Genomic DNA, 20,850 nt, shown 5'->3' with positions numbered 1-20,850 from the left:
CATTTCGTCAATTGCCTTTTAGTTTTGTTGATTGTTTCCTTTGCAGTGCAGAAGCTTTTTATCTTCATGAAGTCCCAAGAGTTCATTTTTGCTTTTAATTTCCTTGCCTTTGGAGATGGGTCAAGTAAGAAATTGCTGCGGCTGAGGTCAGAGAGGTTTTTTCCTGCTTTCTCCTCTAGGGTTTTGATGGTTTCCTGTCTCACATTCAAGTCCTTTATCCATTTTGAGTTTATTTTTGTGAATGTGTAAGAAAGTGGTCTAGTTTCATTCTTCTGCATGTTGCTGTCCAGTTCTCCCAGCACCATTTGTTAAAAAGACTGCATTTTTTCCAATGGATATTCTTTCCTGCTTTGCCAAAGATTAGTTGGCCATACTTTTGTGTGTCCTATGACCCAGCAATAGCACTGCTAGGAATTTACCCAAGGGATATAGGAGTGCTGATGCATAGGGGCCCTTGTACCCCAATGTTTATAACAGCACTTTCGACAATAGCCAAATTATGGAAAGAGCTTAAATGTCCATCAACTGATGAATGGATAAAGAAATTGTGGCTTATATATACAATGGAATACTACTTGGCAATGAGAAAGAATGAACTATATGGCCTTTTGTAGCAACGTGTATGGAACTGAAGAGTGTTATGCTAAGTGAAATAAGTCATACAGAGAAAGATAGATACCATATGTTTTTGCTCTTATGTGGATCCTGAGAAACTTAACAGAAGACCATGGGGGAGGGGGAGGGAAAAAAAAAAGAGAGGGAGGGAGCCAAACCATAAGAGACTCTTAAAAACTGAGAATAAACTGAGGGTTGATGGGGGGTGGGAGGCAGGGGAAAGTGGGTGATGGGTATTGAGGAGGGCACCTGTCGGGATGAGCACTAGGTGTTGTATGGAAACCAATTTGACAATAAATTTCACATTAAAAAAAATAAATCTTTTAAAAAAGTCTCTAAATAACTGGCTAATTAAAATCAGGTTACCCCCATATTAGTTAGGCTCGAGGTTAAGCAGCTGTATTAAAAAGTTCCCCAACACAGTGGCTCAAACAGAGATGTTTAACTTCTCATGTGATGGTATACGGATGGCAGCTTGTCAAGGGCGTATCAGCAGCAGTGCTTGACAGGACATTGAGGGACCCAGCTTCTTTCTACCTTGTTGCTCCCTACTCCTGACGGCATTATTCTCGTCTGCTCAGCCAAAGCTGACCCAGCTGCAAATCTATGTTTTTAGCCCTAGAGAGGGCAAAGAAAACTGGAGACAAATGTCATTTCCACTCACATTTCATTGGTGAGACCTAGTCACATGGCTATAGTAGCTGCAGAGGATGGAAAATGTAATTTCCAATTGATGGCCACATGGCTGGCAAAAATTACAGTGATGCTACGAAACCATATACCAGATCCACCTTAGAGATTTATGTAGCCCATGGCAACTGCTGTATTCCTCTAGGGGTGCACCGGGGAAGCACGGCAGAAGGCACGAGTCTGCAAATTTTTCCTACAAAGAGCTGTGTAGTAAATGTTTTAGGCTTTCTGGGTCAGGTACTCTTTTGTGACTACTCATCTCTGCTTCTATAGTGCAAAAGCAGTCAGAGACGACACGATTCCATGTAAACAAAAGAGCACGGCTGTTGTTTTAGCCATCCAATACACTCTAGCAAATTACTATACAGTTAGATGTTTATTCATTTATTTATAGATTAATTAAAAATTTTTTTTAAATCTTGTTTTTTTTTTTATTTTTGAGACAGAGAGAGACAGAGCATGAGCAGGGGAGGGGCAGAGAGAGAGGGAGGCACAGAATCCGAAGCTGGCTCCAGGCTCTGAGCCATCAGCACAGAACCCAACACGGGGCTCGAACTCATGGACTGTGACATCATGACCTGAGCCGAAGTCAGACACTTAACTAACTGAGCCACCCAGGCACCCCTAATTAAAAAATTTTTAATGTTTATTTAGTTTTGAGAGGGCGGTGGAGGGGCAGAGAGAGAGGGAGACAGAATCCAAAACAGGTTCCCGGCTCCCAGCTGTCAGCACAGAGCCTCATGTGGGGCTCGAACTCATGAACCGTGAGATCCTGACCTGAGCTAAAGTCAGATGCTTAACTGACTGAGCCATCCAGGCGTCCCCTACAGTTAGAAGTTTAAATCAACACACATTTATTACCTCACAATTACCATGGGTCAGGACTCTGGGTCCTTCGTGTAGACTCTCACAAGGCTGCAACCACGGTCAGTTAGGACTGTGTTCTCATCCACAGGCTTGACTGGGGAAGAATCCACTTCCTAGTGCACTCAGGTTGTCTTGCAGCTGTAGGGCTGAGGGCCTTGGGCCTCGACTTCTTATTGGCTACTGGTCAGCTCCTAGAGGTCACCCACAGTTCCCTGACACGTGGCTGTGTCGACAGCCCCTGTCACAACATGGCAGCTTGTTTCTTCAAAGCCGAGAAGGGAGAAAATCTCTACAGTGAGTTTGGTAGCATGACAGAATTTTATATAACATAACCATCCTGGGGGTGACATACCATTTCTGTGCCATATTTGAGTGGTTAGGAGCCTGTAACAGGTGGTGTTCACACTCAAGGACAGAGGATTATAGTGAAATGTGAATACCAAAAGGCAGGGGTCACTGGGAGCCTGTCCACTAGAGCTTTGTTCCAATAAAACTTGATAAAAACAAGTGGTGGGTGGAACATAGTTTGTTGAGCCCTGGAATAGTGAATAAGGTGTAGAAGACGTTCTTTAAGGTAAGAGGGAGAAATTCATAGAATAGAGTCAGAGCAAAAGACTGGTCAGAGCCAGAAGGGCTTTGTAGAAAGAGAGTCCCAGAAAAATAAAAAATTCAGATTCCAGACCCATCCCATAATACATTGACTATGGGAAATTACTATTTTTATAATAATATATAATTTTATAATAAAACTGGAAAATATATCTATATACTTTTTACACAATCCCACCCCTAGTAACCTATGCTAATATAATGACAGATGAAGTGTTGGGGTTACAGATATAAAAATATGCACCAATGAGTTCTTTAGTATGTTAAAAAACTGGAAATAGTCTAAATGTCCAACAACAGATTGGCTAACTAGAGAAAGTATAGCTCATGCACATGGTGGGCTATTTAATATACATTAAAATTATGTTTTAGATAAAGGGCAGGAAAAATGCTCTTGTAGAATGTTACATAAGCAAAGCAAAGTACGAAATGGTATTTATGGCATTATTCCAATGTATTAGGAAAGGAAGAAAAAAGAGAAAAAAGGAACGAGAAAGATATAAGGGTAGGAAAAAAACTCACTTCAATAAAATCTACCAAAATGTCATTTTAACAGCCATTCGGGATGATAAGATTCTATAATTTTATGTTACCTCTTTATTAGTTTTGGTTTTTCCTAATTCAAAATAATTACAAATTATGACTGGAGAACTTCAGATATTATTTGCAGTAGGTGTAAAAATATCACGTTGGTTCCTTTCTAGCAATTGGTTCCTTTCTATTTGTATTCAATACTCATGCCAAGCACTCACACGAGAATGCTAAGAGGTTTCAGTTCCCATTTGTCCTTACACCCATCTTATTTCTGTGAAAAAGTAGCATGTATTTAATATTGCTTGGGAATGATATTTTCTTTGACCTGTGTATTGTAACGATGGTGGTACCTTAAGGAATGAAAGGATCCGCAATTAACTACATTTCAGGAAGGGGCGCCTGGGTAGTTCAGTCGGTGAAGCATCTGACTTCGGCTCAGGTCATGATCTCGCAGTTCATGGGTTCGAGCCCCATACTGGGTTGTGTGCTGACAGCTTGGAGCCTGGAGCCTGCTTCAGATTCTGTCTGTCTCTCTCTCTCTCTCAAATAAATAAATGTTAAAAATTATTTTGAAAATACATTTCAGGAAGAAACTATCTTCTCAGTTGGAATTACACCTTCTACTTGTCCTTTCTTCAATGCCTTTGGTCAGACTTTCTTGTACAAGACTCATGGAGAGAAAACTACCTACCACATTTTTGTACAGGTTTAGATATACTCTTTAGAGAGCATAAAAGCAGGTCTTTTAGGGAGTGTAAAATGAGCTACTAATCGAGAATTTCATTTTGGAATGTCACATTTAATTTAGGTACCTACACTGGGAGTTAAATTGGCTATTAAACCAATGAAAACTTCTACCTAGCCATATGGTCACTGTCAGGAAGGCCTAACAAATTTAACTTGAGATGATGTATGTTTTGTTGCATATAAGAAGTCTGAAAGAATATTTACCAAAATGTTTAAGCAGTCAGGTAGTTCCCTCTGGAAGTGGCAGAACACAGCATAAAAAAATAAGGCAGCTCCCATAAGCTGGATATGGAAATAAAGGCCATTACATTATAAATATGTCTTCCTGATATCTTATCAATGGAAGTTAAAGTTAAAAAAACTTTTCAAATTAATCAACTATGGACAGCAACTACAAATTACTTTCTGACATAATCCAAACTCCCAATTCTAAGCAACATTATAGCACACATAAATAATGGCATAAATTCCATATACTGAACATTTATTTGAAACACCTTTAACACTTGTATTTTGCAGATGCATTTAATCCTGATGGCTCTGTTTGTTTAGCCACAGGACATTTCTGAAATCAAATTCCTTCATATGAACAAAGTTGTGCTTACGGGCACTTGGGTGGCTCAGTCAGTTAAATGTCCGGCTCTTGACTTCGGCTCAGGTCATGATCTCATGGTTCGTGAGTTTGAGTCCCACAACGAGTTCTAGGCTGACAGCATGGAGCCTGCTTGGGATTCTCTCTCTCCCTTTCTCTCTGCCCCTCCCCTGCTCATGCTCTCTCTCAAAATAAATACATAAACTTAAAAAAATAATTATACAGAAAGTCATGCTTGACTCAAATTAATCTCTAAGTCTCTTATCATTTTCTCCTCTGCTCCTCTCCCTCTGTCTCTCTGGAAACAACACAGAACAGATATTTCATTTCATAAAAAATCCAATTGATAGTATTGCTTTTATAGGCAACCATACTCACATTTATATATAGTCAAAGCATGAAACACTGTGGACTTCAACTAATTCTAAAAGATAAAAATTTTATTGACTAAAATTAATTAACATATTTACAGAAATAAAGTGTCAAAGGCATCTGTTTCAAAATTTTAAGGATACCCATATTTCACACTCACTACAATTATTTTTACTTACGATCTGAATCCGCCTTCCATACTATGAAGTGAATCATTATTAACTTGCAGTACAAAGAAAAGAGCACAAAAACCTAGACTATTATTAAATCATTACACTCAGAGAAAAAATTAAAGTGCACAGAGAAGCTCACACTGGAATCAACTGATGTACCACAACCAGCTCTAGTTTAAATTTCTTTCCTATGTTACTTCCCAACCAAACATACTCATTATATTCAAGGAAAAAGGAAGTATCTGATTGCATTTGGTTCTGTTCTTGCTTTTGTTAATATAAATAGCCACGTTCTGTATTCCGAGGTACACATTATACTTTGCATCCATGGACTACCCACGAACCCTCCTTGATACATAAAGGTGTCATCAAAAATGTAAAAAATAAACAGGTCAGGCAATAAAGCAAAAACAAGACAATAAAAACAGTATGGTATTTACTGCTGTTTCCTTTATTTTTTTTCCCTTAAAATTTAAAAAATGTTTTTATTTATTTTTGAGAGAGACGGACAGAGCATGAGCAGGGGAGTGGCAGAGAGAGAGGGAAACACAGAATCCCAAAGCAGGCTCCAGGCTCTGAGCTGTCAGCAGAGAGGCTGATGCAGGGCTCGAACTCCCAAACTGTGAGATCATGACCTGAGCGGAAATCGGAGGCTTAACCAAATGAGCCACCCAAGCACCCCTATTGCTGTTTCCTTTAAAGCAAAAGTATTCTTAACAACTGTTTGCTGCTGTTTAAAGAACGAGGGGATGTGTCCTAGAAGCTATGGAAACAATGATCTCCCTTGGCGGTTATTTCTCTCAGAAGTGATAAGCCGGGTAATTTACAAGAAGAAAGCTACTGAATCCTTCTGAAAACACAACCTGGCAGTCTATCTTCAGGGCGGAATGATGAGGTGGCAAGAGTGTGATGGGGAAACCAGTCTTCGAGAACATCACGTCAGGGAATCCAGCTGTGCTTGTATGGTCTCCAGCTATTTATAAAGATAAAACAAGAGAACAAGTTGCTGAAAGCAGAGAAATGCTATGAAGGTTTGTTCAGAAACTTGCAAATAGAAGGGAAAGAATGGCAGTGGCAACCGTGCATATTAAATCCATTTACACAGCAACAGATGAAGCACGCAGAAAAGTTTTCTTCTTATGGGAAGATATTACAATTCACGCCTGCAATTTAAGTTTACAAATTTGTAAAGGAGGATTTCTAAACATGGTTTGGGGTGTCTGGATGGCTTAGTCAGTTAAGCATCCGACTTGGCTCAGGTCATGGCCTCACAGTTTGTGAGTTTGAGCCCTGCTTAGAGCCTGGAGTCGGCTTCAGATTCTGTGTCTTCCTCTCTCTCTGCCCCCATTTGTGCGTGCTCTCTCTCTCTCTCAAAAATAACTAGACATTAAAAAAAAAAAAAAAAACCTGGGGCACCTGGGTGGCTCAGTCTGTTGAGCACCCAACTTGGCTCAGGTCATGATCCCACAGTTCATGAGTTTGAGCCCCACATAAGGCTCTGTGCTGATGGCTCGGAGCCTGGAGCCTGCTTCAGATTCTGTGTCTCCCTCTCTCTCTTTGCCCCTCCACTCGTTCTCTCTCTTTCTCTCAAAAATAAAAAAAATACACTTAAACAAAAAAGGGCTAAATACAGTTTTAAATATACTCAGCTGTTTTAATTTAAGTGATCACTACATAAGATTTTTGAAGGTGGGGAAAAGGAGGAGGGGGAGTACATTTCCCTGGATTACAAAGTCAGTATTTGTAAAGAAACATAACATGCACTCAAAGTTAAATCTTTACAGGCTTGGCACCTCCCTTTTTCCTTGGGCCCAGAATTAAAATATTTAATGTTAAATTATAAAGTGCCAGTGTGGCTAGGTACCACATAGTTCATTCCTTAATGCTTTACGTTAAAGTAATAATCCTATTGCCTTAATTAAAACCATTTCCACTTTCTTCCTGATTTAGGCTGTCAGATTCTCTCCATCTCCGCAAAGCTTCCTGCTGTGAAACATAAGGTGTTTACAAGGGATGTTTAAAGAACTTAGCGCCATAATAGGGCATTTAAAAATAAGGATTCATAAAAATGAAGGAAACATTATGCAAAACCCCACACAGCAGAAATTATTTGAAAAATACAGACCTTGTTATAGAAATCAAACAACTCCTGGTGACTGAATTCCACAAGAACTTTCTCCACGCTCTGCAAGGAAGAACAAGAAAGAAGAAAGAATTCAGTTGTACGCAATTTGCATTGCATTTTTTTTTCTTTCTCTCTCTGGCTGGCCCCAGAAGATGCCCTATTATTCTCTGAGTGGTTTAAAAAAAAACAAAACAAAACACTCACCTGCTCTACTCAACCCCACCGTTCCTAGAACTCACAGCTGCACTTAATAATGCTCCACTTTTAGCAAAAGGTTTCAACTCTAGAGGGACATCTGTTCTTTAAAGTTGACTCCACAGAGGTTAATAAAATATAAGCCGGCAAGAGAACAATTTCGTTATCTTTTTTTTTTTTCTAGACCGAGATACATGAGATTGTATTTCATTTTTCTCAGCAGTCCATTTGAAATCGAGTAAATACCATCACACAAAGACATTGGAGGCGGCACGTCTGATTGAACTCATCTAGGCATTAATGCCTCCCATCAGCACAGCTGCTGCCTCTACGCATTAATCTAGCAGTTATGATCTTAACATGCTGAGATGGTTACCTTTCCTAATGTACGGACTCAGCAAAAGTTCGCAATTAACATGACAGCTTCAAAGCGGAGACCGAAACACGCTCCTTCCTTTTGCTCCAGACGTGATGGGGAACCTTCCTGGGTGCTGTGGGCACCAAGGAATACTGTGCACGTACGTGTGATGGTGCAGCAAAGCGCAGCGGTAATCCAGCCCAGCCCAACCTACTTTTGGTTCGTTTTGTAAACTGAGGCATCACTTTGAGTAGTTTCTGAAGATTGGCTAAACATGTCTTTATTTTTATTTGTTTTTAATATAAATTCAAGTTAGTTAACAAACAGTGTAGTCTTGGTTTCAGGAGCAGAACCCAGTGATTCCTCTCTTACATATGACACCCCGTGCTCATCGCAAAAAGTGCCCTTTTAATGCCCATCATGCATTTAGCTCATCCCCCACCTCCTCTCCAACAACCCTTTGTTTGTTCTCTGTACTTAAGAGTCTCTTATGATTTGTCTCTTTACTCAAGGTGGCTTTGGGAAGTGAAAGTTAATAAGGAGAGAAAGCCAAGAACGTGCTACCCGCTCTGACCAGACTGGCACCAGGGAAGGTACCTGGGTGGCTCAGTTAGCTAAGTGACTGACTTCAGCTCAGGTCTTGATCTCACTGTTCAAGGGTTTGAGCCCCGTGTCGGGCTCTATGCTGACAGCTTGGAGCCTGGAGCCTGCTTCAGATTCTATGTCTCCCTCTCTCTCTCTGCCCCTCCCTGCTCGTGCTCTTGCTCTCTCTCTCTCAAAAACAAATAACATTAAAAAAAAAAAACAAACCCAAAAGCAGGCACCAGGAACTAAAGAACTGGACAAATGTTGAAAACGACATTAATTCATGTACTTAATCGCTTGTGATCATTTACAACATTCTCTTAATTCTACTTCTCAGTTTCTATGGCTACTTTTTTTCCCTTTGTTTTATCTGTTGGGTTTTTTTTCCCGATTTCTTTTTTTTAAGTTTATTTACTTATTTATTTATTTTGAAAGAGACAGAGACAGCACAAGCAGGGTAGGGGCAGAGAGAAGGAGAGAAAGAGAATCCCAAGCAGGCTCTGTGCTGCCAGCGCAGAACCTGATGCAGGGCTCAAGCTCGCAAACCATGAGACCATGATCTGAGCCAAAACCAAGAGTCAGAGGCTCAACCAAGTGAGCCACCGAGGCATCCCGGTTTTAAGGATTTCCATTTCTGTTGACAAAACCAGCATTTTCAAAACAAGTTCACTCCAGCACACCCCAGGAGAATCGATGGGGCTATCTTCAGATACAGCATTTCCTTTTTCAAAAAAGCCAAGGCACTGGGGCGCCTGGGTGGCTCAGTCGGTTGAGCGTCCGATTTCAGCTCAGGTCACGATCTCGAGGTCCGTGAGTTCGAGCCCCACGTCAGGCTCTGGGCTGATGGCTCAGAGCCTGGAGCCTGCTTCTGATTCTGTGTCTCCCTCTCTCTCTGCCCCTCCCCCGTTCATGCTCTGTCTCTCTCTGTCTCAAAAATAAATAAATGTTAAAAAAAAAAAAAAAAGCCAAGGCACAGAGGATCAAATTCCACACTTCTTCCTTTTCTCTTGTAACACCTACTAGAATAGTTAAACTTTACAATGAATAAGGACAGAAAGCTGCTTTAAAGCCTCATCCTTTAAATGATTAAAAAAAAAAAAAAAGTAGTAGGCTAACTGCCACACATCATTCAACCCCAAAGGTTGAGATCAGCATTATCTAGCAGTGCTGTATTTCTTTCCAGCAGTTAAAGGGAGAGGGCAGGCCTCAGTTTACCCTATGAAAATCAAGACAAGTTCATTACTCTCTCCACAATCCAAATGTTAGGAGGGACTGAAGACTGAATTAGTATGTGAACAAGTGATTTGCTGTATGGATACTTACAGGTAGTGGTCAAGCTAGGTTCTTGTTTCCTGAACTTTGCTTTGTTTCAAGGTAGTGTTTTTCTAAAATGTTACACTGAGGAAAGGGAAGGAAGGCAACTTTGAAAACATACTTCTTGAAATAACAATAGCTAAAATGATGTGTGTACATACACACACACATGTGAGTATGTGTATGTACGTATACATATATGTATACATTGGGAGAGATATGTATATATTGTCTTGGTTTATTGAAATACTTAGCCCCAAGAAGGGAAAATGCTGATACCTGAGATAAAATATGCAAAGAACTTATACTGATGTCTGGTAGGTATAATCACTGGTAGCCATTATCATTATCATTTCCCATTTAACCTGCAATGATTTAGGGAAGACCAGGAGAATTCTGGAGAATACAGGAATGGTTTTAAGTGTTGCATATCTATGTGTATAGAGATTATCCTTAGAATTTGAGAAGCTATGTTTACCCAAGGGGTGGCCAAGGGCAGTTGTTTTAGGGGGGTCATGATGGAATTTAGTTGTGTAGGACAAAAAGGAAAGGGGGGCTGGCGAAAACTCAACTCCATAATGTCATGCTCTGACATGAACTTCATGGAGTTCAAGAATTCTAAATTCAAATCTTTCCTTCTGGGACATTACTGAAGGTATATTATCACAAAAAGAGCACAGGTCGCATCTATTTAATAGTTTGAGAGCTTTATTTATGACATTAAATTTCGGTATATGGCCCATGGCCTCCATTTTTACTCATGCTTTAGGTCCCGCACATATTAGGAACAGGTGTGGTCAAATCTTTCCTTGGACCGTGACATTTTTCAGAGGAAAACACACTCTGAGCTTTATTTGAGAATGTAATTAGAAAGTCACAAATGTGCTTTATCAAACCACAATCAACTCTCTACCTGCACTGCTCATTCTGCAGAGAATGTATGGAAGATTCTTTTCACTAAGGAAGCATGTTTTCAAACAACTTCTCTTTAGTTTCATGTCTGGTCACAAATCAGTGGCAGTCCAGAACCAACAAAAATGTAAGAAATGCATTAAGTTAAATGTCAGTCCAATTATTGGTATTTCAGGGGTGCTTGTGCTTGGATTGTCTAGCTCTGTAAACACTCCATGACTTAGACTCAACTCATGGTTCATTAATATCTTTGTTAAGGCAAGAAGAGAAAATGAAACTGAAATTCAAAAATGCCATCTCAGCTATCAGTAGCAACTCTAACAATAGGCTTTCAGAAGGACTATGTAGAAAATCCTGGCTACTGTAGTTTTATAGGCTGTATTTGACAATGGGTTTAAATATCCATGTGCTTCCTGTCTATCACTGTCAATAGATAATGAGACTTGACTATTTGGTCCTATTTTTTTTTCCCCTAAAGAGTCAGAAAGATAGTCTGGATAATAAAAAGTAGCCTGTTATGTCATAGTAAATAAGAAGAGAAATATCTTTGTGACATAAAACTACAGTGGCAAAAATCACAATGCACTGTCATCTTGTCAATCATATACGGTAAGTATTTTAAACTTGAACTACATACCTCTAAATCACACATGTGTATTTTTCATATGTGTGCATATATATACACATCTGTAGATAGTACTGTGCCTCACTTTTTACATAGTCAAATGTTTAGGAAAAAGTTTATGAGAACATTATATCCCCATTCTTCCAGTAATTAGATACAAAAGATATTTACATATAAGGCAAACTATATTTTAAGTTAAAAGAATTAAAAAAAATGATAATTCTAACAGAGAGTTTATACTGTCTTCCAGAGGAATATAATAACTAGGTAAGTACTAAAAATTATTTCTGGAAGGGCTTTTCATTGCTTGTGTGTTTAACAGGCCTATCAATGGATACTGCTATTATCCAGGATAGCTCATGGGTAACATTTACTAGATTTGGTGGAAAAAAAAAAAGAAGTAAATTCAGACATAAAGGAAGAAAATGACAGTAATACAATAATAGTAGGGGACTTTAGCAACCCACTTACTTCGATGGATAGATCATCTAGACAGAAAATCAATAAGAAACACTGGCCTTAAACAACACATTACATCAGATGGACTTAACTGACATATAAAACATTCTATCCAAAAACAGAATACATATTCTTCTGAAGTGCACATGGAACATGCTGTAGGAAAGGTTACATGTTAGGTCACAAAACAAGTCTTAATAAATTTAAGAAGACTAAAATCATATCAAGCATCTTTTCATACCATAATGGTATGAAAATAAAATCAATGACAAGAAGAGAACTGGAAAAACCACAAACATGTGGAGGCTAAACAACATGATAATAAACAAACAATGAGACAACAGAGAAAGAATAAATAAATACCATGAGACAAATAAAGATGGGAACACAACAGTTCAAAATCTATGGGACACAGGAAAAGTACTTTAAGAGGGAAATTTATGGCAATACATACCCATCCTAAGAAACAAGAAAAAATTTAAGACAATCTAAGCTTACACCTAAAGGAACTAGAAAGAGAACAAGCAAAACCCAAAGTTAGTAGAAGGAAGAAAATAATAAATATCAAAGTGGAAATACATGAAATAGAGACAAAAAAAAAAAAATCAATGAAACTAAGAGCTAGTTCTTTGAAAAGACAAACAAAATTGTTAAACTTTTAGCCAGACTCCTTAAGAAAAAACAAGAGAGGGCCCAAATAAATAAAATCAGAAAGGAAAGGGGAGAAATTACAACCAATTCTTCAGAAATACACAGGATCATAAGACACTACTACAAACAATTATATGCCAAAAAATGGGATAACCTAGAACAAATGGGTAAATTCCTAGAAACATACAATCTTCCAAGACTCAGTCCAGAAGAAAGAGAAAAGGTTGATTCATGACTAGTATTGAAATTCAATCAGTAAAAAAATAAACAAAACAAAAAAACCTCCCTAGAAACAAAAGTCCAGGACCTGATAGCTTCACAGGTGAATTCTACCAAATATTTAAAGAAGAGTTAATACCTACCCTTCTGAAACTATTCCAAGAAAAGGAAGAAGGAATGCTTCCAGACAATGCTTCTGTGAGGCCAGCATTACCCACATACTAAAATCAGACAAAGCCACCATAAAAAAAGAACACTACAGGCCATTATCCCTGAGGAACACTGATACAAAAATCCTCAACAACATATTAGCAACTGATTTTAACCATACGTTAAAAGGATCACATGCCATGGTCAGGTAGAACTTATTCCCAGAATGCAAAGATGGTTGAACATCACCAATTAATCAGTGTGGTACACCACACTAACAAAAAATGATAAAACTCATATGATCATCTCAATAGGTGCAGGAGATGTATTAGATAAAATTCAACATATATGTATGATAAAAAGTCCCAACAGAGTGGATACAGAGGGAATGTACCTATGAAAGACCCACAGTAAACATCTTACTCAGTGGTGAAAAGCTGATAGCTTTTCCTGTTAAGATCAGTAAGAGCCAAGGATGCCACTCTAGCCACTTTTATTCAACACAGTATTAGAAGTTCTAGCCAAAGTATTTGTACAAGAAAAAGGAATAAAAAGCATCCAAATTGAAAAAGAAGACGTAAAACTGTCACTATTAGCAGATGACATGATACTAAATATATAGAACCTTAATAAAAGACTCTACCAAAAAACTATTAGAGCTAATAAATTCAATAAAGTTGAAGGATACAAAATTAACATATATAAGTCTGTATATACAATATGCATAAATGTAATTGTATAACTTACGTAATATATATAAATTGTAATCTATACAATTACAACAAAATATCAGAGGGGCATCTCGGTGGCTCAGTTGGTTAAGCATCCAACTTTGGCACAGGACATGATCTCACAGTTTGTGAGTTCAAGCCCTGCATTGGGCCCTGTGCGGACAGCTCAGAGCCTGGGGCCTACTTCAGATTCTGTGGCTCTCTCTCTCTCTCTCTCTCTCTGCCCCTCCCCTGCTTGTGCTCTATCACTCTCAACAATAAATAGTAATAAAAAAAAATAATACAACAAAATAACAGAAAGAGAAATTTAAAAAACAATACTATTCACAATTGCTTCAAAAGGAATAAAATACCTAGTAATAAATCTAATCAAGGAGGTAAAAGAGCTGTACTCTAAGAACTACAACACATTGATGAAAGAAATTGGAAATGACACAAATAAATGTAAAGATGTTCTTGCTCACGGATTGGAAGAAATAACATCATTGAAATGTTATTACCCAAAGCGATCTGCAGGTTCAATGCAATTCCTATCAAAATATCAATGGCACCTTTCACAGAAACACAACAAACAATCCTAAAATTTGTATGGAACCAAAAAAGACCCCAAATAACTTAAAGCAATCTTGAATAAGAAGAATGGAACTAGAGGTATCACAATCCCAGATATCAAGATATAGTACAAAGCTGCAGTCATCAACCCAGCATGGCAGTGGCACGTAAGTAGACACGTACATAAACAGAACAGAACAGAGAGGCCAGAAATACTATGCTTGTACAGTCAATTAGTTTTCAAAAAAGGAGTCAAGGGCATACAACAGAGGAAAGACAGTCTCTTCAATAAATGGTGTTGGGGAACCAGGACAACTTCATGTTAAAGAATAAAACTGGACCACCTTCTTACACCATATACAAAAATAAACTCCAAACAGACTAAAGACTTAAATATTAAGACTGAAAATCATAAAACTACCAGGAGAAAACACAGTCAGTAAGCTCTTAGAAATCAGTCTGAGCATTATTATTTTGGCTCTGTCTCCCCATGCAAGGGCAGTAAGAGCAAAAGTAGGCAAATGGGACCACATCAAACTACAAAGATTTTGTATGGTCAAGGAAACCATCAACAACAACAACAAAAAGCAAGCTACTGAGTGAGAGAAGATACTGCAAATGATATAACTGACAAGGGGTTAATAACCAAAACATATAAAAAAACTCACACAACCACCAGCAAAACCCCAAACATTATGATTAAAAAATGGGCAGAGGAACAAGAGTAGACATTTCTCCAGATGGCCTACACCCGCATGAAAAGATGCTCAACATCACTAGTCATCAGGGAAATGCAAATCAAAACCACAACGAAATACCACCTCACGACTTGTCAGAATGGCCATTAACAAAAAGACAAGAAACAACAAGTGTTGGTGAGGATGAGGAGGAAAGGGAACCCTCATGCACTGTTGGTGGAAATATAAATTGGTGCAGCCACAACAGAAAACAGTATGAAGTTTCCTCAAAAAATTAAAAATAGACCCACCATTTGCTATGGTCTAGTAAATCCAATTCTGGATGTTTATGGAAAAAAACAAAACCAACCCAACAAAAAACAAATCACCAATCTGAAGAGATACATTCATACCTATGTTCACTGAACATTATTTATAATAGCCAAGATATGGAAGCAACCTAAATATCCATCAACAGATGAATGGAGAAGATATGGTGTATATATATTCACCAGGGAATATTACTCATAAAAAACAATAAAATCTTGCCTTTTTTGAAAACATGGATGGGCCTAGAGGGTATTATGGTAAGTGAAATAAGACAGAAAGACAGAACAGAAAGACAAATAGTATGTAATTTCACTTATAAGTGGAATATAAAAACTAAAACAAACGAACAAACAGAACAGAAAGAGACTCATAGATACAGAGGACAATCTGGTGATCGCCAGTGGGCAGAGCAGGGAGGGGTAGGTGAAACAGGGAAAGGGGATTAAAAGGTACAAAAAACTTTCATTTATAAAATAAGTAAGGCATAGGAATACTATGTACAGCATAGGGAATATAATTAATAATATGTACTAATTATGTATGGAAACAGATGGTAGCTCGATTTATCATGGTGATCACTTTGTAATGTACAAAAAGGGGATCACTAATGTTGTATAACTGAAACTATAGTCGACCCTTGATCAACATGGGGGTTAGGGGTGCTGGCCCCCCATGTAGTGGAAAATCCATATGTAACATTTGACTCTGCCAAAACTTAACTACTAATAGCCCACTGTTGGCCGGAAGTTCATTAATGTATATTCTGTAAGTTACATGAGCTATATACTGCTTTTACTTTATATACTATATGTATGTACCATAAAATAAGCTACAAAAAAGGAAACGTTAAGGAAATCACAAGGAAGAGAAAACACATTTACAGTGCTATACTATATTTAAGAAGAAAAATCTGTACATAAGTGGACCGGCACAGTTCAAACTCATATTGTTCAAGGGTTAACTATAATATAGTATTGCACATCAACTATATTTTAAGAAAAAGAAAAGAAAAAGAAAATTCACCCTAGGGCTTTAGCTGTAATGGGTAACTCCCAGGAAAACTCTTCATAGAGATGGACCACATACGTCCCACAAAAATTGTTTGGTTGTATGTTTTTATATCATTCCCTTTTCCTGTTAATATGGATAACATTTAATTCCATAAATGTGATTTTATCTATCTATCTATCTATCTATTTATTTATTTTGAGGGAGAGAGAGACAGACAGAAAGAGTACACATGAGCAGGGGAGAGGGGCAGAGGGAGAGAGAAAATTCCAAGCAGGCTCCATACTCAGTGTGGCTTGACACTGGGCTCAATTCCACGACCCTGGGTTCAAGATCCAAGCCAAAACCAAGAGTTGGATTCTTAACTGACTGAGCCACCCAGACGCCCCATAAATGTGATTTTAAATAGAAAGCATTGCAGTTGTTTTTCTCACACAAATAAAGAACAGGCTCATGTGGTTATATACATTCTCAAAGTCCTGACACTGGTAACATTTCAAAACACTTTCACCTACATTAGCTCGCATTAACTTTAAAATAGTCCAAGGAGGTGGGCATGTCATACAATATGACCCTTTAACAGATGAGGGCACAGAGGCACACTGTGGTAAGAAAGCCACCTAAGGAAAACAACCATGTAACAATGGGCAATGAACTAGAAGAGTCAGAGCTGGAAATTAAGGCCTATTCAGGACTGTTTCTTAATGTGACACAAAATACAGAGAACAGTATCAATAGGTAAATGTCACTAGGAAAAAAAGGGAAGTAATTTATGATAGCCAGCTAGGTCAAGATATTATTATACATTCCCTTCCACATAAATGAAGAATTTTTCAAACATAAAAGTGAAGTCGGTAAATAAGATAGTTGTGTGTGTGTGTGTGTGTGTGTGTGTGTGTGTGTGTGTGTGTTAGTTTGCTTTGTTGCTACTGTTTGGTTGGGAGGAGAGAGGGTGGGTGATTTGTATGGAGTCATCCACACTACTGAATGGTCCCTTTTTTGAGACAAAAGTCAGTACTCAAGATGTGTTGGAGGCTATTGTAAAAAAATTTTTCTTAATGTTTACTTATTTTTGAGAGAGACAAAGACAGAATGTGAGTGGGTTAGGGGCAGAGAGAGAGGGAGACACAGAAGTAGAAGTAGGCTCCAGGCTCTGAGCTGTCAACACAGAGCCCGATGAGGGTCTCGAACTCACGAGCTGTGAGATCATGACCTGAGCCAAAGTCGGATGCTCAACCGACTGAGCCACCCAGGCGCCCCTTTGCAGGCTATTATAAATGATACTTGCTCATGTGACAAAAAAGCAGAATAACGTTTTTCTTATTCTACACAATCCTCCTAGATCTTTTTTTTTTAATGTTTATTTATTTTGAGAGGGAGCACGTGCATGCATCAGTGGTGGAAAGGCAGAGAGAGAGGGGGAGAGAGAATCCCAAGCAGGCTCCGCACTGCCAGCCCAGAGCCTGATAAAGGGCTCGATCTCATGACCATGAGATCATGACCTGACCCAAAATCTAGAGTCAGACACTTAACCGACTGAGCCATCCAAGCACCCCTCGGATCCAACTTTCTGGTTTTATTTCCCACAAGGCCCTCTCGCCACCACCCTCCACCCCTGCCCACCAAAAGACCTCTGTGCTCTAAGCAAACTATTGCACTCATTCTCTCCCCAATATCCTACACTTTCCTGCCAGTTTTTATTCATGTGGTCTCCTCCTTCCAGATGGACTGTACTTCTAAATGGTAAGTCAAGACAAAAAAGCTAAAAGAAAATACATGCAAACTTCTCCATAATCTTGGCATATATAGAGACTCCTTTAAAAAGACATGAAGATATGTGTTAGTTCACAAGTAAGCTGTGAGCAGATATACCAACTCTAAAGGAAATGACTAATAAATGAAAACATATTAAAATCTAAAACTTCCATTCATCAGGACACATCAAAAGACTAAAAGGTAAGCCACAGAGACTCAATCAAGAATATAAAAAATTACTACAAATTAATGAAAAAAGAGGCAAAACGCCATTGAAAAGTGGACAAGAACATGTACCCAATCATTGCATTGTACATCCAAAATTAACACAGAGTTGTGTCAATTATACCTCATTAAGGCAAAAAAGAAAGCCACCTGGGTGGCAGTGTTAGGCTGCAGTGAAGAAACTATCAGTTCTAGGCACTACATATACATTTACATAATGAGCCACAGAGACAAACTATCATGATGCCAGATGAGATTCTTAAAAGGGACTCCAGCTAATGTGCTGCCCTGGAAACCTGGCTCTGGGGGGGGAATACAAGTGGGAAAGAAACTAACAATTACAGACAGTCCTCCTCTTGGTAGGTTTCCCGGAAGTTTCCCTGCAGAGAGGGGTACCTCCAGGCTGCTCAAGAGTGCCCTGGCTTGACAGTCTTGCTCTGATTAAAAAAAACAACAACAAAAACAAAAGAAGACAAGAAAAAAGAAAGAAGAAAAAAAAAAAGACAAGAGACTTGATCAGTCACTTCGCAAAAGTTGAAGTCCAAAGAGCCAAAACCACAGTAACACATATTAGTAACCATACTGCTGGAAGGAGTGGAAACCTGTATAATTATTGTGAAAACTTCTTTGGTATAATTTACTAGAGCTGAATATACTCATGCCCCATTACATCCAAATTTACGCCTAAGTATGAGCGTTGTGCTCAATAGAAATGTGCACATTTGGACACCATGAAACAGGTATGAGAACGCTGATAGCACCAATATTCAAAAGAACCAAAAAACGGAAGTAACGAGTTTCTTTCAACAGAAGAATATATAAATCAACTGTAGTACAGCAACAATGCAGACATGAAAATAAACTAGAGCTAAATACGACAGCATGCATGACTCTCAAACATAATGTTAAAAGTCAGAGGAAGGCACAGAAGACACATTGATTGGTTTCATTTATGTGGGGATTTAAAAAACAATAGTAAAAAAGGTTTCAGAGACAAACGATTGGGTGGTACAACCACCCAAGCTATAAAGTAACAAAGCAACAAAGATGTTACCAGAAGTATCTGAATAGTGATCACCTCTGGGTGACTGGAGAAAGGAGGTCATAATTGAGGGGAGGCCATTCTGACGTAATGGCAATAATGTATATATTTCTCGATCTTGGTGGTGGGTAAAAGGTGCTTTTTTTTTTCTTATGACAAATCACTGTACTCTTTTTCTGTATGTGTGCTATATTTTCCCAGTTAGAAAAAAAAAAAAAGAATGGCATTGCTAGGTGTAAAATTCATTCATTCATTCTTACTCAACAAATACGAATTAAAAGCCTACAAGGGTTGTTCTAGGCACTACATACACATTTACATATTGAGCGACAGAGACAAAAATGTCCCACTTTCTAGTTGATGAAGACAGAAAACAAGATTTGTGATAATAATAACGGTAACAATCCATATACATACATGTAGAAATGTCTGTTGGTGTTAAGTGCTAGGAAGAAAAAGCAAGGATAGAGAATGTGTGTTTGGAGGTAGGAGGAGATTCAGTGGTAGATGGTCAGAAAAGGTCTCACTGAAATGGTGACATGTGAGTTCAGATTTAAAAGAAGTGAGGAAGAAAAAAGACAATTCACAGAATGGAAGAAAATACTGCAAATCACTATCTAATAAGAGTCTAATACCAAGAATACATAAAGAACTCTTATAATTCAACAACAAAAAGACAAGCCCAATTAAAAAAATTTTTTTTAATGTTTGTTTATTTTTGAGAGAGGGACAGAGACAGAGTGCAAGTGGGAGAGGGGCAGAGAGAGAAGGAGAGACAGAATCTGAAGCAGATTCCAGGCTCTAAGCTCTCAGCACAGAGCCTGACGTGGGGCTCAAACCCACAAACCCAGAGATCATGACCTGAGCTGAAGTCGGATGCTTAATTGAGTGACCCAGGCGCCCCAAGCCCAATTTTAAAAAGGCAAAGGTGGGGCGCCTGGGTGGCGCAGTCGGTTAAGCGTCCGACTTCAGCCAGGTCACGATCTCGCGGTCCGGGAGTTCGAGCCCCGCGTCGGGCTCTGGGCTGATGGCTCGGAGCTTGGAGCCTGTTTCCGATTCTGTGTCTCCCTCTCTCTCTGCCCCTCCCCCGTTCATGCTCTGTCTCTCTCTGTCCCAAAAATAAATAAAAAACGTTGAAAAAAAATTTTTTTAAATAAAAAACTAAAAAAGGCAAAGGACTGGAACAGACATTTCTTCAAAAAAGATATACAAATGGTTAAGTAAGCACATGAAAAGATATTCGACATCCTAAGTCATTACGGAAATGAAAATCAAAACTGCAATGAGACAGCTCTTCACACTTAGTAAGAAGGATATACGGTAAAACCTTGGATTGGGAGTAACTTGTCCTGTGAGTGTTCCACAAGACAAGCAAACATGTCTGATAAATTTTTTAATTTGATAAATGATTGACGTCTCACAATACAAGTAGTATGTGACGCTGAATGTCACATGATCACAGCTGAGCCAACGGTTTTTGAAATTCGCTTTGATAGGAGCACTATGGATTACAACCATGTTTCCGAAATGCACTGTGCTCGCAAACCAAGGTTTTACTGTTATTTTTTTTAAATGGGGAGGGGGGGTGGAGAACAAGTGTTGGTGAGGACATAGGGAAATTGGAATCCACATACATTGCTAGTGAGAATATAGAATGGTGCGGCAGCTGTGGAAAGCACTGGCCATTCCTGAAAAAGTTAAAGAAACGATTTCCATATGACCCAGCAATTCCACTCCT

General features: G+C 38.7%; 1 protein-coding gene across 5 annotated transcripts in view; it reads right to left on the bottom strand.

Annotated features, from left to right (window-relative positions):
- Window positions 1-5,629: 5,629 nt before the first annotated feature.
- Window positions 5,630-20,850, bottom strand: part of COMMD10 (COMM domain containing 10) — a 215,649-nt gene continuing 200,428 nt past the window's right edge. For all 5 annotated transcript variants that reach the window (XM_015076684.3, XM_053219944.1, XM_053219946.1 and 2 more), the window contains 2 exons: window positions 7,325-7,384; window positions 5,630-6,172 (listed from right to left, as the gene is read on the bottom strand). In XM_015076684.3, the coding sequence (XP_014932170.2) occupies window positions 6,134-6,172; window positions 7,325-7,384 (99 nt within the window). In that variant the 3' untranslated portion in view covers window positions 5,630-6,133. The remainder of the gene's footprint in view (window positions 6,173-7,324; window positions 7,385-20,850) is intronic.

Source organism: Acinonyx jubatus, chromosome A1, assembly GCF_027475565.1.
Source record: "Acinonyx jubatus isolate Ajub_Pintada_27869175 chromosome A1, VMU_Ajub_asm_v1.0, whole genome shotgun sequence".
Lineage (NCBI taxonomy): Eukaryota > Metazoa > Chordata > Mammalia > Carnivora > Felidae > Acinonyx > Acinonyx jubatus.
The sequence above is the reverse complement of the archived record's forward strand: the minus strand, read 5'-3'. Positions and strand labels throughout refer to the sequence as shown.